The 24,849-nt window shown below is 43.1% G+C and overlaps 1 protein-coding gene across 1 annotated transcript in view; it reads right to left on the bottom strand.

Moving 5' to 3' along the window:
- The window catches only part of PLEKHA8 (pleckstrin homology domain containing A8), a 31,111-nt gene that overhangs the window by 1,676 nt on the left and 4,586 nt on the right, over positions 1–24,849 (bottom strand). Inside the window, exons 2-13 of the mRNA XM_054384839.1 lie at positions 18,182–18,298; positions 17,341–17,496; positions 14,194–14,318; positions 12,563–12,721; positions 11,191–11,231; positions 10,309–10,466; positions 8,268–8,427; positions 7,799–7,884; positions 7,140–7,198; positions 5,803–5,933; positions 5,213–5,283; positions 779–840 (exon numbers count right to left, since the gene is read on the bottom strand). Coding sequence (XP_054240814.1) covers positions 779–840; positions 5,213–5,283; positions 5,803–5,933; positions 7,140–7,198; positions 7,799–7,884; positions 8,268–8,427; positions 10,309–10,466; positions 11,191–11,231; positions 12,563–12,721; positions 14,194–14,318; positions 17,341–17,496; positions 18,182–18,298 — 1,325 coding nt within the window. The remainder of the gene's footprint in view (positions 1–778; positions 841–5,212; positions 5,284–5,802; positions 5,934–7,139; positions 7,199–7,798; positions 7,885–8,267; positions 8,428–10,308; positions 10,467–11,190; positions 11,232–12,562; positions 12,722–14,193; positions 14,319–17,340; positions 17,497–18,181; positions 18,299–24,849) is intronic.

The following is a 24,849-nucleotide window of genomic DNA, read 5'->3' as shown; positions in this document are numbered from 1 at the left end:
GGCAGCACATTCCAGTGACTAACAACTCTCTCCATGAAGAACTTTCTCCTCACCTCGAGCCTAAACTTCCCCCTGCACAGCTTGAGACTGTGTCCTCTTGTTCTGGTGCTGATTGCCTGGGAGAAGAGACCAACCCCCTCCAGGCTACAACCTCCCTTCAGGTAGTTGTAGACAGCAATGAGGTCTCCCCTGAGCCTCCTCTTCTCCAGGCTAGACAATCCCAGCTCCCTCAGCCTCTCCTCGCAGGGTTTGTGTTTGAGGCCTCTCCCCAAGCCTCATTGCCCTTCTCTGGACACATTCAAGTGTCTCAATGTCCTTCTTAAATTGAGGGGCCCAGAACTGGACACAGCACTCAAGGTGTGGCCTAAGCAGTGCTGAGTACAGGGCAGAACGACTTCCCTGCTCCTGCTGGCCACACTATTCTTGATGCAGGCCAGGATGCCATTGGCTCTCTTGGCCACCTGGGCACACTGCTGGCTCATGTTCACCTGCTGTCAATCAGCACCCCCAGGTCTCTTTCAGCCTGGCTGCTCTCCAGCCACTCCGACCCCAACCTGTAGCACTGCATGGGGTTGTTCCATTTTGGCTCCAGAAAACAGGTTCCACCCTCAAAGCCCAATACTGAACACCTTGGAAAAAAAAAAAAAAAACAGGTCTGACAAAGGAACCTATTCATTCTAATGCTCAGAATTTTAACACAGTTTATTAATTACACACACCATAAGATCACCTGAAGAAGAGCCTCAGCTCCATCAGCAACCAGGATGTAAATACTTACCGCAAAGACCCCGCGGACGACCCAGCCATGGTGCTGCCGCAGAGTCTTCCCATAAGCATTGTCTTAAAGCAAACAAACAAACAAAACCATTAAAACAAAAAAATTAAAAAAAACAAGTAAAATCAAGATCTACAGTTCTAAGTTTATATCACAAAGGCAACTTGGAACTCAGAAACGACTATTTGAGGACATACTCTTGCCACTAGGTGCAAACGATGGTGGTTTCTGAGCACCACAGTTATGACTGAAAGGAGATGACAGATTGGGGATTTATGCACTGGGGTCTTAGCTCTGCTGTCAAATCTCCTTCAACTCATCCTCATCAACTAACAGACAGGAGGGCAAATGTAACTTTTATTGGCCTAGCTGTGCTTCACAGCTCACACTTCTACTATCTCGTTCACAGCTCAGCGCAAGGCTGACAAAATAATAAATGGGGTGAAAGAACCCTGCAAGCTGATGGCTAGCAAGCTTCAAAGTAGTTAGTTCAGGCATTAACTGAGAACTCACTCTCTCTAGATATCTGAGAGTTGAGTTTTGAAGATCACTGGAACAGAAAGTACTGGGCCACCATGAAATTAATTCTCAGGATCTCTCTTGTTAGTGCTCTCGAAAGCAGCCTTTGCTGAATACATTTGTTATGCTCCTAGACAGCTCCACTTTCATATTCAAACCTTGTTTAGCAAGCTGGTTGATGGCATCCTCTGGGAGATAATCCTGAAAGACAAGAGAGTCCAGGAAGGCTGGACATCCCTCAAGAGAGAAACCTTCAAGGCACAAGAACAAGCTGTCCCCAAGCTGTCCCCATGCAGAAGACTGTCCTGGCTAAGTAGAGAGCTTTGGGTAGCACTCAGGAAGAAAAGAAAAGTCTACTGCCTATGGAAGAAGGGACAGGCAACTCAGGAAAAGTACAAGGACATGTAAGGAGAACATTAGAAAGGCTAAAGTTCAACAGAACTTAATCTGGCCAGTGTCATTACAGATGATAAAAAGAGTTTTTCTAAGTGCATTATCAGTAAAAGGAGAGCATGGGAGAACATCCTCCCACTACTGGATGTAGGAGGGAACCTGGTGACCAAAGACAAAAAAAGGCTGAGCTGCTGAACAGCTACTTTGCCTCAGTATTTGTCAGGGACACCACTTGCTCCTTGAGGGTTCAGTCCTTGGAACTGGCAGACAAGGATGGGGAGCAGAGAACAGCCCACACAAGGAAATGATGAACAATCTATTGTGCCACTTAGATGTACACAAGTCCATGGGACCAGATGGGATCCACCCAAGGGTACTTAAGGAGCTGGCAGAAGTGATCACCAAGGCACTCACCGTTATTTGTCAACAGTCCTACCTAATCAAGGAGGTCCCAGTTGGCTGGAGGCTAGCAAATGGGTGTCACATCTACAAGAAGGGCTGGAAGGATGATGCAGGAAACTACAGCCTGTTACAGCATCACAGGATGTTGGGGGTTGGAAGGGACCCAAAGAGATCATCGAGTCCAATCCCCCTGTGCTAGAGCAGGACCATACAATCTAGCTCAGGTCACAGAGGAACACATCCAGACAGGCTTTGAAAGTCTCCAGAGAAGGAGACTCCACAACCTCTCTGGGGAGCCTCTTCCAGTGGTCTGTGACCCTTAGAGTAAAGAAGTTCCCCCTTGTGTTGAGGTGGAACCTCCTGTGCTGCAGCTTACATCCATTGCTCCTTGTCCTATCACAGGGAGCAAGTGAGCAGAGCCTGTCCCCTCCCTCCTGACACCCAGCCCTCAGATATTTATAAACATTGATTAAATCCCCTCTAAGTCTTCTCTTCTCCAGACTAAAAAGCCCCAGATCCCTCAGCCTCTCCTCACAAGGCAGTGCTCCATCCCCTATTCATCCTGGTAGCCCTCTGCTGGACCCTCTCCAGCAGATCCCTGTCCCTCTTAAACTGGGGAGCCCAAAACTGAACACAGTACTCAAGAGGAGGTCTCACCAGGGCAGAGTAGAGGGGGAGGAGAACCTCCCTGGATCTGCTGGACACACTCTGTCAGTCTGACCTTGGTGCCAGGAAAGGTTACAGAACAGCTCATCCTGAGTGCCACCACACAGCACTCACAGGACAACCAGGGGATCAGGCCAGTCAGCAGGGGTGTATGAAAGACAGGTCCTGTCTGACTAATCTCATCTCCTTCTACAACAAGGTGACCTGCCTAGTGGATGAGGGAAGGGCCATGGACATTGTCTACCTGGACTTCAGTGAAGCCTTTGACACTGTCCTGTGGACCTGGCACTTGGGGACATAGTTTAGTGTTGTCCCTTCAAGTGCTGGGTCAAGGGCTGGACTGAATGATCTTCAAGGTCTCTTTCAACCAGATGTATTCTGAGATTCTGTGAAAGCCAGACATCTTGGAGCCATATTTTCTCACTCTCAGTCTGTCACTGCTGGCATTTTATAATCCTTGTCCTTCAGCTGAATTTTTAAGTATCTGCCACTGCATTACACTTTCCCTGAGCTGTTGACCTTCAAGAGTGACAACTTCTACGTTTTGCCACTTCAGGATATTTGTTCAAAAGACTGCAGACAGTTATTACTGGAAGAGTGTAAAGTTGGTAAAACACAGCCACAAGCTTTGCTGTCATGTGAAGTACTTCTCATTTATCAGTCTAATGACTGGGGAGGAGTGAGAATCTGTGAGAAAAGCATAAGACTAATGAAATGAGGAGAATATTGCAGAGCAAATAAGACTGAAATCTGCTCTGCCTTAGCAGCAAATATAGGGGACATGAAAAGCACTCTAAAGCAAAAGGTTTGCTTAGATTTAAATCCCCAGTAAAGACAAGTCCCTTTGGAAAGCTGTTTGCTAGTGAGAACATCATAAGAACTGGTGGATATTCCACTTCTTATTTTCATTTCATGAGCCTGCAGAACACATACTCCATATTTACCTGAGGTTCCAATAGCAGAGTAACTTTAAATAAGAAACTCTGAACAGCAAACCAATGCTGCATTGGTGATAGCACACATGGAATTGCTTTTCAGGAGGAGAAAAGAAAGGAAGGAGTGAGGAGAAAAAACCCAGCAACGTGGCTCTGCTGCAGACAGAGCAATTCAAGCAGTAATTCACTGCTGAAGTCTTCAGACTCAGAAGGTCAGATAAGACACATATGGCAGCACTGTATTTACAGTCCCACTTCCAAGAGCTGCTTACACATTTCAGTGTAGTAGTTTTTTTTACTAATCCCATAGGGCAACTACTTAGCCATTTAAAAGAAGCTTAAAAAACCAAAGCTTTAAAAAAAGCTGTGTCAAAGCTGTTTTAAAGGATTATCATAACATTAGACTGCAGGCATATACAGAGAGTCTTACTCAGGAATAACCAAATCAAGTCTGAGGAGGGCCTGTATTTCATTTTACACTTGCTGTGGGCACTAGCCTGATTTGCTAAGTGTCAGAAATTGTATACTTGGGAAAAAAAGAATAAATGTATTCTTTCTCTTCTGTTACCCCTTCTTTCTAAATGACAGGAGCAATTCACAGCCATACTGCCAGAGATGATTTCAAGAAGTGATGGCCAGTCTCTCAAGGAACAGAATCACAGAATCAATAAGGTTGGAAGACACCTCCAAGATCATCAAGTCCAAACGATCACCCAACCCTATCTAATCAACCAGACCATGGCACTAAGTGCCTCATCCAATCTCTTCTTAAACACCTTCAGGGATGTCAACCCCACCACCTCCCTGGGCAGCACATTCCCATGGCCAATCTCTCTTTCTGGGAAGAAATTCTTTGTAAGATCAAACCTAAACTACCCCTGGTGCAGCTTGGGACTGTGTCCTCTGTTTCTGGTGCTGGTTGCCTGGGAGAAGAGACCAACCCCCACCTGGCTACAACCTCCCTTCAGGTAGTTGTAGAGAGCAGTAAGGTCCCCCCTGAGCCTCCTCTTCTCCAGGCTAAACACCCCCAGCTCCCTCAGCCTCTCCTCACAGGGCTGTGCTCCAGAACCCTCACCAGCCTTGTTGCCCTTCTCTGGGCATGTTCCAGCAACTCAACATCGTTCTTGAATTGAGGAGCCCAGAATTGGACACAGTACTCAAGGTGTGGCCTAACCAGTGCTGAGTACAGGAGCAGAAAACTAAGTAAATAACACAAGAGCAACTATAAATTTGGGAGCTCTCTGGCTGCAAATCAGTAGAGGAAAATGAAATGAGATAAAGTTACTTTTTTTCCCAGGATATGACTGTCTCCCCTGTCAAAAGTATGTCAACTAAAGGAATCTTCCATCTGCTATTAAATCAAAATTGACCATTTATCTAGTAATCTGCCTGGTCATTTTCAAAACCTGCAAGTTATGTCTTGAAGTTTATTTGCATCATTAGTCACTGAAGAAAACAAGGAGAAAAATAGCCAAGTGCATAAATTCAGAAGTATACAAAGAATAAAGCAACTGGCACTTACTTAGAGCTGTTTGGATATTCTTTTCTCCATTCTTCACTTCTGTCAAAAACCCTTTCAAGAACTTTAAGCCTCTGTCAGGATGAGCCCAAGAGAAAAAAAAAAAAAACAAACAGCAAACCACATTTATAACAAAGTAATCTGAAATATAAGGAAACCCCCAAAACTTGCAACACAATAAATCTCACAATTAAGGAGCTAGTTTCAATATGAATAAAAAAAAAAACCAAAAACCAAACATGTAGCCATCTCCTCAGCCTCTTTCCCAGCCCAAGGCAAAACATTTTGCTAAAACATTCCTGCTGCAGCCCAAGATAACCTCCCTGATGCTCTGGCCCTGCAGGATAGTCACTCAACATGACTTCACTTTCATGTGAAAAAAGGTTGTCCAAAATCACTTTTCCAGGCCAGTTGGCAGAGTTGCAGTGATACAACCACAGACAAGACAACAGATTGATCTTGAACACAGCCAGTCTGGATTGATGCAGCCTGTGGAAAGTAACCAGCTTGCCCTATGTACACAAGCTTGCTCTGCCAAAGACCCCTCGCTGCATCTTTGCAGCCTATAGCGTAAGTAGTTACAAGGCTGTTACCTTTTCAGCCACAGGAGAGCCTCTGTAGCAGAGTTTCTAACTTGTGCTACACCTGCATTCACTTCATGGAGTACTATCTTCTGAAGGGTATCAAACTCCTCTTTGTTGGTTATAAATTTCTGGTTTATTTTCTGGAGAACAAAAGACAAGGCAAAGCTTTAGGCTTTTCAGTCCAAGCAGTAACCTGCCATATAAATGCCACCTATGTCATGCACACCCTGTGGCACAGGCATGCCTTCCTAGAGCATGTCTGGCTAATGCAAACAAAAGAAAGCATCTCAGGCAAAGATTTACATGGAAACTACCATTCCCACCTGACAAAATGCAATAGGTTCACATGGCATCCTCCACCCTAATGGAAAGGAGTTAACTCAATCTGTTCTCCACTTAAAGTCTCATTTGCCCTGAGCTTCAAGTACAAGTAAGATTACCCTCCAACAACTCTTAAGCTGCAAATTCTCAAGTACATTTTGTAGTCATTGGTATGCTTAAGCTTTCTAATTTATTCCCAAGTTTGTTTTACACAACTCCTCATTAAAAAAAAAAAAAGAGAGAGAGAAAACATATAAGGGGCAGAGAAACAGATTGTTCTAGTTAGATCCATGATTAAAGGAATAGCTGCTTACCACTTGACAACAAATAGTCAAGGTTTTTGGAATGGTATTCTTCTCTCTCACTATTTTCAGTCTTTCAGTGACTACCTCCAGTAAGATAAGCAAATACATGTCTTTGCACCAAATAAATCTCAATGTATGCACTGTTTCTAATCTATATACTCACAAGATGTTTTACCTTTTATTTTTTAAACCTGAAAGAAAAGCTATGAAAAGTCTCACTATGAATAAATCTTGTCTCCCAAGTAGCACTTCAAACTTTTTCAGATTTGAAGCTGGAAGAACTTACAGAACAAGAAATGATGCTACAGAGTCTGCCCTGACTTGCCAAGAAACTGCTTCTCAATGCACCAACTTGTTCCTGCTTGGTTTGGGGAAAGGAAGTATTTTTTTTTCCCCCCTCTCCATTTGTTTTACAGTCTAAAGTCAATATTGCTACCGTTATAGCATCACTGACAACTTGTTCAGCTCAGAATCAAAGTCATACTCATTAGGTGTGACAGACTTTTACTTGGCAGTCAATCAAGTATTTTGTAAGTTGGTAGACAACTGGATTTATTAAAACCAGCCTGTACTGTAAGAACAAAATTAGGGACACATGGTAACATCACCAAATATGAAAGAGTCTTCCATTGGTGCCTCCTACAAAGATTCTTGAGCTTTACTGCCTAAAAAAAGGTATTGTTTTAAAAAAACAAAACAATACTAGAAATAAGGTGTTACCTTGATGTTCCCCACAAAATCCATTTTCACAGGAGCAAAAACAGTTGGTCCCAGCTTGTCTAGAAAAGAGAGTATGTTAACATTGTGTCTTAGCAACCACTAATTTCACTCATTCTCTTAAAAACCCTTCTAAATGGCAGGAGAATTCTAAGATAATGGCATAAACTGAAGTCTTTGCTTGGTGTAGAACCAATCCACTCCAGCTGGCAAACTGTTAAAACACACCAACCTACAACCTGGAAGTCTTCAAAAGGGTGCATGCTCACAGGGTTCACACATCCACTGGTAGATGCAGGGGCCAAGCAGGTAGGGGTCTGCACTAGCTGGAGACATAAGTCTTTGGAAAAAAAAAACAAATAGCTAGTATAGCTGATGGTATGCTCTCAACTGTACTGGATGTGTAAGGCATCCATGCTGCTCTGTTGAGGGGAAGAAACTGCTGGACTAGATAGAACCACAACTTAACAGGAGTCCCATCTACGTAAGAGTGGATCCTCTATAAAGCAAAAATGTTCTGCTACCAGTCAAACTGATTCTGCTGACAGGAACTGCTTCCACTACTTCTGCAAGGAAACAAATTCTCCAAACCAGCTGTTGGGCATTTCTTTCACAGCTGGCAGCAGTCAAAAGGAGCCAGAAGGAAAGAAGGAGCTGCTTACCCAGAACAGGCACAATTGCATAGCATGACTCCAGAAACTCTTCTGTTGGTATGCCCTCTTCCTCCCGAAGTTCAATATCACTGAATCTGGAGTCCAGGACAAGCAGAAAAGATTGTTATCTTTTGTGCAACTCCTGAAGTCAAAAATCACATTTCATGCCCATTTAATTTGCACAGAGGTAAAATTTATAGACATGGAACCACCAAAATGGCTTTTGTTTCACTGTCCACAGAAAACAGACATTTGGTGGTGTGCAAGCAAGGCCTGCAATCACAAGCAAGAGAAGTGCCACCCACTCCACTCTGTACAGCTAATTCTGCAAAGGACAGCTCCTTCAATTACTGTGCTGTATGCAGCCTAGTTAAATAATTTCAGCAAATAGAGTCTTACAGACAGAAGAGTCTTAAAAATGAGTAAATTAAAGGCTTGACAAAGTTTCCATGACCTTTTTAAATGAGAGCTACACTACCTATTGCTCATGACGCTGAAGAAGGTAGGACAATCATTTTCATTTCTGTCTTCCTCACACAGAGTCGATCCACTTAAAGAATTTGTCTCTGACTGCAGCAGCTTGAGGGTACCACAGCTTTCTACAGCTTGCAGCTTGTTCTCTCCATCTTCTTCAATGCCTTACATTTACAGAGAACAGAATTAAAAAACAAATTAAAAAACACCCAATTACCCATATTGTTATTCCTGTTCATCAAGATGCTTTCTATTTGAAGGAAGGCACATGGATGGATCTGCTTGCATAAATTCTCTTGCACTGGACCATGAAAGTTCAAAAGGTTTCCCTGATAGCATCACGACTCTCACCACAGGTCTCTCAGGTGCTCAGACCACATTTCAAACAGTCACATTCCCATTTATTTTAATCAGACAGACCAGGCACCAGGCTCCACTGCAGGTATGCCCACAAATCCTCACTGAGGACACCCTCATGACAGAAGAGTGTTGAGGATGCAACTGGGTGCAGCAGGGAGGAAACTCATCCTCTTGAAACAAAGATTACTTCTTACATGGCTGTAGCTTTCTCAGTGCTGATAAAATGGCACAGTGCATTTTCAAAAGCAAAAGAAAAGTAGTGACTTGTTTGATCCTTCTGATAAGCAAGTAAATTAGCTGCTTAAATGCATACTCCTATGATATCAAAGGCTTCTACGTTCTCCTCAATTTGTATGAATATCTTTAAAGTTACCCAGAAAAAAGATCCAGGCACCTCTTCCCTGCTGTGATCCATTTTATTTCTTCTTTGGGGTCAAGTGCATCTGTTTCAAATAAAGAGAGCACTACATGACCTCCAAAGGAATTCTTATGCATCCCATGTGTGGTAAGACCTACTGACCTCATGGAGAGCTACAGAGAACAAGTTAAGAAGTAAAAATGATATATTCACAGCATCTGCAGTGTACAAGACATGGCTACAAGCATATATTGCTGTCACACTGTCAAACAAGCATCCAAGATTTCCCAGGGAACCTGTCTCTCCAAGAAAGAAATATGTGCAAAAGCCAGTGAGAATTACAGACCTTAGCAGCACTGAGCTTCTGCTGAATGGATCTAGCTGCAAGAAATTCTCTTCCTCCAAGTGCAAATCTGAAAACAAGCTTGCAGCAGTTTCTGTTACTTGCAGAACCACTGAAAAGCCTGGTGCTGGGGGAAAAAAGCACCACTCACACCTGCTTACAGCAACAAGACTTCAGCCATTCTCCTCAGGACAGTTAAAATGACCTTAGCCAGCACTGACCATGCTCTATCCACAAGGAAACTGCCAAGGAACTGAAGTTTGAGGGATGTCTCTGATCTGTCCCTCACCAAGAAACATTGGCTGGTGAGCAGAGAAACAGCCCACGTCTGCAGTGACCCCACTGGACTGCTATGCACAAAGCCTGAGATCCCCCAGAAATTTCAAACTCCACACTTCAAGCCCTAAATGACAAACAGATATTTCTTATGAGACTTAAGTGCTTAAGTGTTTTTTTTTTTTTTAAGGATTGACTGTTCTTAATAGAGGGGAGAGGGAAGGAAGAGTACCTAAAACAGGGCAGAGTTCCTGGGCTCACAGGGAGCACCAAAATACAGCCCTCAGCAGGTTGGAGCCCCAGGCTGGCTGAGTCAGCCCACTCCATATGGACGATGCTGAACATCCTACCCCACCCTGCACTGCCAGCAAAACCTGCAGTTCAAACACACACATCCAAGAGGGGGGAGGCTTTCTCTGGTTTTGCACAGGAACAACCTCAAGAGCTAAATGATACCAACAACTTGACTTGAATTCGTTTGATCTCCTTGATTCAACACTGTATTCTTGAGGTATTACCCTAAGCAGTGACACAGTTAGGTATCAACAAGGGCAGGAGCTAAGTTAGGAAGACCTGACAATGGGCAGATATCAGACTAAAATACACTGACATTCCCTCTCCTGAGAAGGAAGGTAACAGGCAGCCTATACCTTCCTTCATTTGCACTTAGAGTAATGATTTTGGATAAAAAACAGTGCATATATTTACCTGCCAAATCCTCTGCTATGTGATCCTCCACAGAAACATCACCTCTCCCCTCACTGGTTTCCAGGTTTAGACATTTCAGATTCTTAATCAGAGTTTGTTCTTGATGATTAATTTCTGCTCTCACAGAGCCATTTTCACAGGGATTCAACTCCATCTGCCTGAAGAAAGGGCAAGAATAATGCTTAGTATATAAAACATTGCTTGGTAAGTAAGCTTCACCCTGTGAAAATACACAAATAACAATAACAGAAGCATAGTTGACAGAAATTATAGGCTGTCACAGGCTGCTCTGAGTAAAAGAACTTGTCCAAAGTAACAAAAGGACCCAGGCAGCTCTTTGCAGCAAGTAAGGTTAGTGACTCAACCTCAGTTTACAAAGTTTGAATATATTTACAAGAAACTGTACTGAAAAGGGACATAATAAAAAAAATACAACTGATTACAAAAAAGAAGAATCACTGACAGGTATTGTAACTGAAAGAATATCCCCTCATTAGTACTTTAAAATCTATACCCTTGCCATCACTCTGCATTACTCTACAATTCATAAGCTCATAAAAGGGTTGGATGGGAGGCTATGGAGGGGAATGCAAGATGCAGGAAAGAGCACTGAAGTGGGAGAGAGCTGGTTGGTGACTGACCAGCCAGTAAATCACCAAAGGGATGGCTGAGAAAAATAGAAGGGTAGAACTGATACAGAAGAGACATGAAGCAGGGTGAGCCAGGTGCCTTTTGTTTTGTCTGCATCCAAGTACACAGCCTGGAGCAATCTAGTTCTGCCTCCTCTCAGTACTATTAATATTAGAGTAAAAAACAGGGAAAGAACAGACACGACCAAACACAGATTAGGAAGAGACTGACAGTAAAGACTTTTTATTGTACCTTTCCGTTGAGGCATGACTGGGTAAGAGAGAGTGCTTTGTCTGAAAGATAAGTGGGGAGAGAGAATAAGTCTTTAAAGCAAGAAGATTGTATCATGCTTCTCAAATTTCACATTTTATTTAACACAAGTTGGGAGTCAGCAAGAAAGCTGAAACTGAGAGCATATGCTCACTAATTCTCTGACCTGGAAGCAGTGTACAAACACAAAAGAGGTGCTACATTATGGCACCTTTAAAATCTTGAAAAGAAAAAGACCAAAAAAAAAAGCCAGGAGGTTTCTTTCAGAACCTAGCTAGCAAGTGTCAAATGAGACACCATCACAGGCTCACAGGATGTTAGGGGTTGGAAGGGACCTCTGGAGATCATCGAGTCCAACCCCCCTGCCAGAGCAGGAACAGAGAATCCAGCACAGGTCACACAGGAATGCATCCAGATGGGGCTTGAGAGTCTCCAGAGAAGGAGATTCCACAACCTTTCTGGGGAGCCTGTTCCAGTGCTCTGGGACCCTCACAGTGAAGAAGTTCCTCCTCATGTTGAGGTGGAATCTCCTGTGCTGGAGTTTCTATCTATTGCCCCTTGTCCTATCCCAGGGTGCAACTGAGCAGAGCCTGTCCCCTCCCCTCTTGAACCCCAGCACTCAGATATTTAGAAACATTGATTAAATCCCCTCTCAGTCTTCTCTTCTTCAGACTAAACAGCCCCAGGGCTCTCAGCCTCTCACAGGGCAGTTCTCCAGTCCCTTCATCATCCTCGTAGCCCTCTGCTGGCCTCCCTCCAGTAAATCCCTGTCCCTCTTGAACCATGCAGCAAGCAGAAAACGAACAAGGCAGTGCATTTTCTTTGCAATGGTATTTTCTATACTTTAAAAAAAAAACCCAACATAAGAAACATGAGGCCAGATATCAGGAATGGTAAGTATTCTTACTTCCCTGATGCAGTGCTGCATCTACTTTCTTACATATACTACTATTTGCCAGAGATGGTCCAGTTTTGCTTATGTAGTTGAGGACCCAGGATTTAAGAAAGTGCCCTTGTCATTAAAAAGCTAACTTCATCAACTCCTGCTGGTGTCTTACCACAGATACAATGCTGTAGAAGCTTAGAAGTGTAATAATTGCTGTGAGCCCCCACAACAGACAACTTGCCATACAGCCAAGTTATTTTTAAACACCATAAAAGTTAATGCTTAGTAAGTTTCACCTGTCATTAAAAGCTAAGAAATTGATCACTGCTACCTCACTTGTAAACTGTAAGAGATAGCAGAGTATGTCCAGCAGAGAACCACTACCTGTAATATGGGTAAAAATTGCATTCCCTCCTTCTACAAATGCTGTTTTACAACGGGGTGCCTTAGCAGAGAAGAGGTCATTACCTTGTTTGTTCTGAGAACTGCTAAATGGGGGGATCCAGGAGGGGTCTGATGCAATAACTCAGAAGAGAAGGCAGTATTTGCAATCTGCATACATTCTTCAAGAGTCTTCAGGAAGGTGTCACAGGTTGACTTTAACAGAGCTCCCATATTGATTTCACTCTGCAGAAAGAAACCAGGTGGAAGAAATGGACTGGCCACAGAAAAATCAGTGTGGAGTAACTAATGTCTAGAAAGGCCACAACTGCTACAGTCATGATTTCTGTTTAATATGAATGAAAATGCAATGTGCCAGCTGCTCAGAGAACTGGTATCACACATCACTGGGGATATGCCCCCTCATGGCATTACCACTCCTGTCAGCCTCTCCCTAAAACATCTTCAGGATATTTATGTTTTAAAAGCAATGCCTCTTAGTCACTTGACTCTGTATTAAAAAAAAAAAAAAATCTATTAAAATACTAAGTCTTGATGTACTCAACAATGACATCCCAGAAGACACCACTGAAAGGAGAAAGGAAAAGTAAATAAAGTAGACACAGAATGATCTGCAGATAATTGAAAAATCCCATGCAAAAAACCCAAAATACTGCAACTGACAAACATGCAGAAGGACACCATACTCTTCATCTCTGGAAAGCACAGTTAGTGATGCTGAAATGTTTTTAGCCATAAATCTTTCCAGTTAAACACCAGTAAAACCAGGGAGAGCTGGACAAACACCATCACATTACTTGCCTGTTGTCAGCACCTGTAAGCTGCAAGTTCTAACAGTGCCTTTGAGGCATTTAGACACTACAGGTTTCTTTGCTGCCTGTTAATTCACCACAAACAGTTTATTAGGTACCTTTACAAAGACAGTTTGGATACACAAATAATTAACCTTCAGGTGTTTTGTCTGCCTGTCCTGCACATGAGGACCTACCTCTTCAGTGGGAGGTATCTTGGAACTCCACACCACCTTCTCCAGCAAGTGACCATCCCTCTTTATACATTTCTCTCTCAAAGCAAGGGGCAGATCACTGTCATTAGGGGACCTCTCTTAAATGAGGCTTCTTTAACTTAAGTGAGACCAATCAGGCAGTTCTTTCTAGCAATTCTGCCTTTTATTTTTTGTGGTCTGCATTGTCTCTTGGACCTTTTTAAGGGTTTTGGCTGAGAACAGATTGTTCTGCTGAGCAGGGTATTAATGACTCAGGGGCAGACAAATGCCTGTTTCTTTCAAGTATCTTTTTACCAAAAAAAGAGAAAATTTAAAAAAAAAATTAAAAAAGTTCAAAAGTAAAAAATAAATTCAAAAATAAAAAATGAAAAAATTAATGAAAAAAAAATCCTTTTCTGCTCCACTACATACCCATTATCACCTACAGAGATGTTATTACCTAGGTCACAGATAACCATATCTCATCTCACTACATGCTGCCCCAACAGAGGGAAAGTTCTTTGCAACAACAGAGCATTGCATTACTCCATTTAACCAAGAAGTGCTGTGTGGGTACATTATTTCTCCCAGGTTCTCTGCAGAAAGAGGGGGCAATACCAAGTAACTGAGTGAGCATGACATGGGCTAACCAAGGGAGCTCACAATGCTCAAGCTTTTAGTGACATGGCCCATGCCAAAAATAGAACTGTACCTCAGGTTCTGATCCACCAGAAATGCTGGCTTCCTTTGTTTTATGCACTTGCTGAACAAGGAGGTTACAGTACAATCTAAGTTCAGACATTTTAGTCTTCAAGGCTTCTGTGTTTTCAGTGAACTCTGGAAGTTAAGAAGAGTTACATTTATTGCATCCATCACCTTGTGGTATGATTTTGGAAAGCTGCTGAAAAGGTATTATCCAATCTAATTCATTCACTACAACACATTTTCTATCCAACTCAAAAAGATGAGCTGGATTGGCCATAAATTATGCTCTAATAGGTAAAATATTGCTTCATTATTTGCCATCATAGACAGCAACAGCATGTTCCTAGTCTAAGGACACAAAGAGAAAGCACACAACACTTGACCTTAACGGGCACTTCGAGCTAGGGCAACCCCCCTAGACATTGTACTTTTTGTGTTCACTAAGTAGTTTAAGGTGCAAACAGTTACACTGTGAATTAAAAGATCACTGTTCTGATTAGAAAACACCAAAGGGAAGAGACACATCCTGTCCAATACAAAGGGATTAATTTAGTATATATCCTTGAACCATAGAATGGTTGAGGTTGGAAGGGAACTCTGGAGACCAGGTAGTCCTACTCCCCTGCTCAAAGCAGAGCTACCCAAAGCACACTGCTCAGGGCCATGTCTGCTCAGGTTTTGAGCATTGTGAAGGATGGAGATTCCACAACCTTTCTGTGTAGAATGTTTCAGTGCTTCCTCACCCTCACAGGAGAAATAGTTTTGCTTATGTCTCAACAGAGCTGCTTTTATCTGTATTTATGCCTATTTCATCCTGTCCATTCACTGAGAGGAATTTGGCTCCATCTTTTATGCTCTCCCATCAGATGTTTCCTTTAATCATCTTAGTGGCTCTTTGCTGGACTCATTCCAGTAGACCCATGCCTCTTGTACTGGAGAGTGCAGAGCTGAGCAGACTAATCCAGATATGACCAACAGTCAATGTGAGATTTTTCAGAAGTTTACATTAGAGTCCCAGAATTACAAAATAAATTGTCTGTTAGTAAGACTAATGTGGTTTACTTCTGCAAACACATCAGTAGATTTTCACCCTGTACTACTATAGATCACTTTACAGGTTCTGCTTCCAGACACCATGCATCAGATCCTCACCCTATGTAGGATCCTACAGCAGCACCTTCTGCTCAGTTCTGACTTGGTTTGAACCAGTAAATGCAAAGCTTGCTGAAGAGAAGAGACTCCTGATCTCAGGAAAAGGAGGTGCCTGCTTCTCCTGCATTTGCTCAGGATCACTCATTTGTTAACAATAACTTGCTGTTTTCTCATCATCTGCATAGTCATTGTGTGGAGGATATGCAAGGTTAAGGCATGAGGCCTCACACTGACTTGTGAACACCATGCTTGTAAGCACAAGGGGTCTTCACTGGGGTAAAAGTAAGATTATTGGTCAAAGCAAAGAAGTAAGTGAATTAATTCTCATAGCCTGATCATGACTGGATTTCCCTTTCTGAATACTAGTATGTATATTTAAAACCAACTGCAAATTTTTATTTTAATTGTCAAGGCATTCTTGAAGTCCATGAGCCAGCCCAGTTAGAATACAGAAGGAAGGAGTCTGAAGAATTCCAAAGTTCAAGACATGCTGGCAGGAGAGGCTGGGTTATCATACTAAGAGGCTGCACAAGGTGAAGTCTAACCTTCATGCAGTTTGCACCCCAGTGACCTGCAGCCAGGAGTTACTCAGTCCTTGCACGTAGAGAACCCATCAGCACACAGCTTTCAAATTATTTGTGCATAGTGCATTTTAAGGAAAAGCTGAAGTGTTCAAAATCCTGCACTGAGAGCTAACGCTTGAGATTTCTAGCTAGAGCTCCCACATGGCTTGGCTTGTAGCAGCACCAAAGACCTGAAGCACAGGTTGGGCACCGAGGTCAGGCATGTACAGGTTGGGAGGTAATCTGCTAGAGATCAGCCCTGTGGAGAAGGACCTGGGAGTGCTGGTGGAGAACAAGTTCTGCATGGGTCAGCAATGTGCCCTGGTGGCCAAGAGGGACAATGGGATCCTGGGGTGCATTCAGAGGAGTGTGTCCAGCAGATCCAGGGAGGTTCTCCTCCCCCTCTACTCTGATGAGACCTCACCTGGAATATTGCATCCAGTTTTGGGCTCCCCAGTTCAAGAGGGACAGGGATCTACTGGAGAGAGTCCAATGGAGGGCTACCAGGATGATGAAGGGACTGGAGAACTGCCCTGTGAGGAGAGGCTGAGAGACCTGCAGCTGTTTAGTCTGGAGAAGAGAAAACTGAGAGGGGATTTAAGAAATGTTTCTAAGTATCTCAAGGCTGGGTATCAAGAGGGAGGGGACAGGCTCTGCTCAGTTGCACCCTGGGATAGGACAATGGATAGAAACTGCAGCCCAGGAGGTTCTACCTCAACATGAGGAGGAACTTCTTCGCTGTGAGGGTCCCAGAGCACTGGAACAGGCTCCCCAGAGGGGTTGGGGAATCTCCTTCTCTGGAGACTTTCAAGCCCCATCTGGATGCATTCTTGTGTAACATGCATGATTCTAGAGTCTATGGTCCTGCTCTGTCAGGGGGGTTGGACTCCGTATCAACAGGAGCACCTCTCCTATGAGGACAGACTGAGAGAGCTGGGACTATTCAGTCTGGAGAAGAGAAGGCTCTGAGGAGACCTTATTGTGGCCTTCCAGTATTTGAAGGGGGCTACAAAAAAGCTGGGGAGGGCCTTTTTAGGGAGTCAAGTAGTGATAGGACTGGGGGGAATGGAGCAAAACTGGAAGACTGAGATTGGATGTTAGGGAGAAGTTCTTCATGATGAGGGTGGTGAGACACTGGAACAGGTTGCCCAGGGAGGTGGTGGAAGCCTCATCCCTGAAGGTCTTTAAGGCCAGGCTGGATGTGGCTGTGAGCAACCTGATGTAGTGTGAGGTGTCCCTGCCCACGGCAAGGGTGTTGGAACTGGATGATCCTTGAGGTCCTTTTCCAACCCTAACAGTTCTATGATCTCCAGAGGTCTCTTCCAACCCCTAACATCCTGTGATCCTGTGAATTTTGTCTTCCTCATGTGCACATCTACTAAGGTAAAGTAGGGAAAGTAAAAAGCAAACAGCATGTGCCAGCAAAAGGCTGTTCTTGCCTTTCTCCTTCTGTGTCCTGCTGTCAGTCAGACAGGCTTTGGCAGTTCCCAGTGCAACCAGCCACTTCTGCCTTTCAACTGCGTTTCTTGCCTTCAGATAGAAGTATTGTTCCCCAGGGATGATGAGGTCCATTCGTGTGTTATCTGCAGGATGAACTGGAAGCAACACTATTTGTCAGAGCAGTCCCTCAGCCCTTCCCAGCCCAAATGAACAACAGGTATGTCAGGTGGCAGGTCAAACATTAATGAAAGAAGGATTCCATAGCCCCAGACTTCCCCTGTTGCCCTTTTATGGCTTTTCTTCCAAATTAGGGACTAGAAAGGACAAAAGGCTGTGGGACAAAAGGCTATGAAATACAGTATTGTAATCAGTACAGTTATCATCTGGGAGTTTTTATGGAAAGGGAATCCTCTTCTGGCAAGTCTCTCTTCCCAGTTTCCAGCCCATAACTGAACCTTGAAGATGTGGCAAGTAGGTGTAAGGATAATAGGAATGAGCAGACCTAGCACTGAAGCTTATTATTCATATTTCTAGCTTCAGTGTTGTGCTTTTGAAGAGTCATTTGAAGGTATCTGTCGTTCCACCACAGCTCATGAAAAACAGTGACCCACCTGCATGCAGAATACTCACTGTATTAAAGATTTGCAGGTCTCCTAACATTTTGTAAACACTATTGGATAAAAAGTTACACCTAGACCAAGTTACTGAGTTACTACAAATACACAGCAAAGAAATCAAGCTGCCAAATAGCTCTTGTGACCTGAAATCTCATCTTGAATACAACAACATCATTTACTGGACAAACTTCATGCAGCTGGGGTGTAACTGTGTCTTAGTTACCTTGAATTTCACACACAGCCATTTGGATGCTTCCCTTACAACCCTTCCAGGCATCTTCCTGAGAGTCGTAGTAGGACAGGATGCCCCCACAGAGAAGAAACCATCGAGGCTGCCAGCCTGAAAAACAAAAGTGCATATCTCAGTTCCTTCTCTCCCTGCAATTCCACCACCTCTCTTCTTTGGGACTTACTGCAAATAAGGCCCCAAAGATTCTCAGTTCCTCTAAGAAAATTAAGCCCTTTGAAACAGTGCAGGCCTGGCTGCTGCACACACTGCAACTCCTGCTTGCTGGCATGTCCTTTCTGCAGGCAGCTGGACTTCAGCAGTATGTTCCCAAGATGTCACATGCCATTTTCAGTAGTTTTGCTAATGTGGTATCACTGACTCACTCTCTCTTCCACAACCACCTTTCCAGTCCACCACCCTTCAATGCTTCCATCACTCCTCAGCCTATCTCTTCCCTCTTTCCAAAAGTCATTCCAGTTATCTTGCCTTACATGTCTGCCCCCTCTGTGGCAAGGGCTAGCCAAACTGTCTTGAAAAGCTATGGGCAAAAAACTCCTAAAAAAATAAAGGGAAGGAAGGGACAGAGGCATGTGTGTTGCTTTTTGAACACCATCTTTCAATGAAGCAGTTTCCAACAGCTCTTGAAATTCACATGCTGCCCACTGAAAAAAAAAATAATCTTGCATAAATGTCTTGCACTTCTGGGTATTTTTCCAAAGAGTAACAAAAACACCAGACTAGACCAAAACCAATAGTTCTGGGTACCACTTGTTTTCTTCTTCTGGAAGTACTAAAGCTGTATGAAGATATAAACAAAGCAGACATTACAGCTGTTATTTATGTCTAATCAAAAACCACAAGCTCATTAACCTAAGAAGAAACAAGAGAGGTCACTGGAGGAAAGCAGCTTTCATTACTGAGCTGCCACAAGCTTCTCTGGCCAGGACCAAGAGACTGAGATACCTAAGATCCCACACTGTGCCTGCAAACCTTCTCTGGGATAAACCCTTTGACACATGGGCCTAGGGCTCTCACTTCTGCTGTCCCCTGGATGGAGACTCTGCCCACCACCACAGTGTTGCAGGAGCCCAGGCTAGGCTTGAACTGATAGCAAGGTGGATGAATGACTGCTCCTCACCAGCTAGGGACTGAGTCCTTAGGCTACTGCTGAAGACAAACCCACCTCAGTTTAAGGCTAGAAAGCCCTGGAGTCACAGGCTAATGGTAAGAGCATGGTTTGGGTTGTTTGCTTTGATTTTTTTAAAAAAAAAAAAAAGCAATACCACATCTGTGCATTTAAGCCAACCTGGTCTATAGACTTCCAGCCACCTTGGAGGTGACTGGAAAACAAATTAGACATAAATCCTTTTTCACACTCTTCAAAAAGCTCTTCCACTATTTCTGAGGAGAATATAAGCCCAATATAAACACCAAAGCATTCTCAGTACTTCTTTATATGAAAAGAAAAAAAAAATCACAAGAAGAAGAATTAAAAATAGAAAACAGCAAGAATGATTTTTATTTGTCTTGCCACCAAAATAAAGAAACTATCCTACAAGTCACTACTGATGTGCAAAAAAAAAAAATAAAAGGTTACTGTTCAGCAGGGAAAAACACTTAATTGCTTCAGAAACTCAACAGCACAGAACCAATCCTTTAAATGCACAGCACCACAGTCAATACAAGCCTCTAATTCAGCCTGGAGATCCTGCTGCTGAACATGAATCATTTCAACCATGGTCCTACAGCTTACAATTGCAGCTGATGCTCAGCTAAGTTGCATCTCATCAATCAAAAGCTGTGCAATCAATTAGCCAACACACAAAGAACTCTGCTTCCATCACTTTGGAGGTTAGTTAAGAGTATGTTATGAGTCAATATATTTTGCTGAGATTTGGTTCGTTGGGGGTTTTGTTGGTTTGGTTTTGGGGTTTGTTTTTTTGTTTGTTTTCTTTTTTTTGGTGGTAGGTGGTGTTTTGTTTTGCTTTGCTTTGGTTTTTTTGTGGGTGGATCTTTTTTCTTTGTTTTGTTTTGTTTTTTGTTCTCTCTCCATACTGGGTCTTTAGCAATTATCTGTCAGTATAGAACTTAACACATAATTAGACACGTATTAAAAAGACTGTGATAGGATAGCATACGTTCTCAGAACAGAATTGTCACACTAAAAATAAAAATACAGTTTTAACTGATTTTAAAAAAATAATAAAATCACAGCAAGGTCAGAAGATGCACTAACCACCTGGTACTCACTGGCACTGAGTCAGCAGCCATGGGAAGGTTACCCTAAACAACCAGCTAAAAATAGCATGTGGTTGACAAATCATGGGCAATACAACAGGGATACAATCTTCAACTACAGGAATTTCACATTTGCAGACAAGTGAAGAGGGGGAAAAAAACCAAAACCAACCAAACAACAAAACCCAACCAATCAACATGCCCTCTCCCCCTCAAAAAAAAACCCAAACAAAACAAAAACCAAAGCAGCAAAAAAGACACTTAGACACTTAATGAGCACAAGTCTTGGATTTATTCAGTTTTCTTCCCATAAACTGTCCTCGAAACATTGTAATTTGAGCTGAGCATTCAGACTTCACCTGCTATAGAAAATTGAAGATGAATAATTTGTGGCCTTATTGAGGCCAGCACTAACACAACATTGAAGAAGAATTTACTAAGCCCATTTATACTGGTGGTATATGGGTAGGACAAAACATAGCTCATACTTCCACAGCTCATTTCAGAGGCACAGAGCCATTACCAGTAAAAATTGAACTTGCTGGGAAAGATGTGTGTGTATGTGTGTGTGTGTGTGTGTGTGTATATACACACAAGAAATCACAAAGCACAATAAAATTGAGCAGTAGCTTAAGGTTTCAGACAGAGAAGTGAAGAGATTCCAGATAACTTCACAAACACTTGTTAAGGTCCTAATACTAATATATTGCAGTCCTGTGTGAGGAGTACCTGGATGATCTGATATTGTCCACTACAGAAGCAGGTATTTAAGCACTGCATAGCTGCTAAGGATTCAGTATTTCTCCAGAAGTTTCTATCCCCTGAAAGATCTGCCTACTTCCACCATCACACTTCAGGAAATCTGGATGCAGCTCATCACTGAGCAAACTTGACATTTCTTGATAACATGGTTGAAATTTGGACACAACTCAAACTTAGTGTTACTCAACTCAGACTTCAGACAGCATTTGTTTCAAAGTGCCAAGCCTGAAGAAAACAAACCAAAACAAACGAGCATCTGAAGACATGTAGATCATGTCAGACATCCACAAAGCCAAACCATCTGGGAGAATTATATACTCAGGAAGTCAAATTCATGACCTGGAAAACAAGCTGCAATTAAGAGATGCCAGTTCCAGTTGCATTTCTAAAAGGCACAAAGGCCAGACACCCAGGTTTATATTATCACTTGCTTTACACTAGAATTATGTAATACTGCTTAAGCTTCCCTGTAAGTCTTTGTAAAAACTTATGTAATAGATAGTCCTTGGACTTCTTTGACCTTAATTTAGATTTTAAGTGCAGATAGGAGAGAATTCTATAATTGTCATGTCACAGCAACTTCCATCTACTAGGAGTTACTAAAGCTTTCATCACATCCTTACTGCTAATATTACAGGCAAGACCCAAAACTTAGCTGCTGGTGGCACAGCAGGGGCAGATACCTGCTTTTCTGGGCAGGGTTGAAAGAGAGTCCCAGAGTGGCTGCTCTGATAGAGACACCTCACAGCAAAACCAAGCAATATATATCTTCTCACTCCACCCTGAGCAAAGTTGTGTTGTGTGTTCACAATACCACCCCCTAGCACTTTATCTCATAGGACCCAAGGGCAGAAGCTTCTGTGTCAGTGACGGGTAGCTGGATGAGAGCTGCTCAAAACTTAGCTCATACAGGACCACAACAATGTTGGTTCCTGCAAAAAGCAAGAGAAAAATCCAGTATGTCTTTCCCCAGTCACCAGTGCTGATGTAGGTCTATGCATGCCATCAGGATCACACCTTTGCTAAAACCCAGCCTGCTCCTGCTTGATCACAGAGCAGCTGTTGGCCAGAAGATAGCACCGTCTCCTCCAGCAACTAGGACTGTAAAACACCTACCTTCCAGTTATGAGGAAAGGCATAGTTTCCAGCTGTAGGATGCATTTTAGCCAAAACAAGGCCCAAGCAAAGAGATCTTATTTCCATTTTAGGAAGAAGACTGCTGAGCTGCCATAAACTGTGCTGAGCAAAAGCCCTGACTTCTACACTCAGCTCCCAGCGTCTCCTCACCCATACAATATAAAATGTTTCATACTGGCTCAGAAGGACCACGGCTGGTCTTAATACACTAATCTCCAACAGACAAGGATTTCCCTGGGGAATTAAGGCCGTGGAAATCTCCATGTCACAAATGACTGGAAGCCTCATTTTCAAAATCCCAATGTGCCTCCAATCTCAGCTATTCTTAACAACTGACTGCATGACTAAGTTCAGTTCACGTGGCCACTTGTTTCATGCTGTCAGTCACTGTCAGTCAGGTAGAGCATTTAGCAAAAGAGCATCTTACACATACCAAACTCCAAAGTTTCCTCCTTTCTTATGCAACAAACAGAAGTAATACAGTTAAAGGGTTACCTTGACATAAGCAATTTGCACCCAAAACTGCTGCCTGCTTTTTCCACACAGCCTCCTAAGGCTATCCAGTATTTTGGGAAGAGCAGTCCCAGGCACTGGAACACCTTTCGCAGCCTTAATTCTATAGTGAAACAATTTGACAGATAAAAATCCAGTCTTTATCCGTGAGGGATGGCAGAAAGATAGGTAAGAGTGTATGAAAATCCATGTCTCTCCTCTGAGCCATTATCCTCTCACTTAGAGAGAGGCTTCTAGAAATGCTCATATTGCAATTTTACTCTGGTGATGTGCATATTAAAAGCAGGAATCAATACCAAAAGCCCCTAAAAGTAACAAAGTCAACAGATTCAGCACTTCAACAACAGTATCATTTTTTTAAGCATTTGTTTGAGGGACACCAGAGGTTTAAGCGAAGCAAGCAACAGCTGGAATCAGCTTTAACAGTGTGAGGTTCTCCCAAACTACTTTTCTCTAAGGGGTCTCATAAAATCCACCCTCACTTCCATTACAATTGTTAAGGCTGCTCTAGCAGCACTGAAAAAGCATTCTGCTGTCTAAGGGCAACTGGGTTTATTTGCAAACGATTTTATGCCAGTAACCGTCCAAGGCACAGAGAGCACAATGTACCAGCAGTCAGGCATTTTTGAAGGGGACACAGTGAAAGGATGAAGGGCAGAGAGGGGACTGTGGTGAGTGAGGAAGGCAAAAGTCCAATAATCCAGGCCACTGCTCAGACACACTAATTCGAGTCACTCAAAGCTCCGGGGAGTTTCTCTCCTCTGTTTATACTTCCCAGTCCCAGCAAACCGGCAGCTCCTCTCTCTGATCCCTGGGGTGGTTATCAGGCCAGACTGAGCCAACAAGTATGTAAACACTCATCACACATTACACGGTGGCATCTCTTCACCATCACTCTGCCACACCTCTTGCTTCAGTCTTACCCAGCTATTCCCTGTGATCACTTATTTATTTCAGTGCAGAAGGACTGAATGCAGAGGCACCAGTACTGCAGCATACCTGGCAGGGAACACTGTGCCCTGTAGGCTCTGCAGCATTGCTCCAACACCTACAGAGGAGAGAGGACTCTGATTTCCATTCCTGAAGCCTCAAACTTTGCTGCTGCAAGCACATTATTCAATTCCAGAAAGGTATGACGAAAGCAAGACTGCTGCATAAAGAAAAACAAGGGGAAGGGAAGACAGAGAAAGGTCAAACCACACAAATGTATTTATACAAAATCCAGACAGAATCAAGTAACTAGCCCCTGAAGCATCCCTGAAGCATAGCCAGGACTGGGTGAAACTCGGTCATCCATCTAAAACAATGCCTAGAATCTGAGAACAGCTACCATCAGTAACACTGGGCAGACGACTGCCCTGAAGGCAACACAGACCTCAGCTGTCTAGGTCCACCTCCACAAAAGCCATTAACTCATTTTAAACAGTCAGAACTTCGACTATGCCCAGATGTTAAAAAGAAGGGAAAAAATTATAAACAAAAGCTTTTTGGAACTAAATGTTTATCCAAGTGTGAAGTTTTCAATTACTTCCTCCACCCTTGAAAACAGAAGACCTTATTTCCAGAGCCTAGTATCAACTGGAAGTATACAGCTCTCCCCTTCTGAAAGGTCAGATTTCTTAGACTACCCAAACCAAAGACTCACTCTAAGCAAGATCATGTGCATCGGGATCCAACCTACAAAAACTAATGCTCTTTCACACTTTCTTGAGCTTGCCTCCCAGGTTTGTAAAAGAATTCTGAATTATTAGAGACGAGAGTGACTTAAAAGTTGTGTGAAAGCTGAAATTTACTGCTGGGTGCTGGCTCTTGTCATCTGAGGAGAAACTGAAAATAATACAGAGTACAGCAATAAAACGAGGGTGGATGATTACATGCATGAAGATATATAGAGAGACAACTATGGTATGTGGCATGATGCAACGTCACTAAGTGATGACATGAATGCAAAGGTGTCGTGGCTTGAGGAAGATGAATCGGTTAGGCTTAGAGTTACTTGCCACAATTAAATA

This window comes from Indicator indicator, chromosome 11 (genome assembly GCF_027791375.1).
Source record: "Indicator indicator isolate 239-I01 chromosome 11, UM_Iind_1.1, whole genome shotgun sequence".
NCBI lineage: Eukaryota > Metazoa > Chordata > Aves > Piciformes > Indicatoridae > Indicator > Indicator indicator.
Note: the sequence above shows the minus strand (reverse complement) of the source record. Positions and strands in the feature narration are given on the sequence as shown.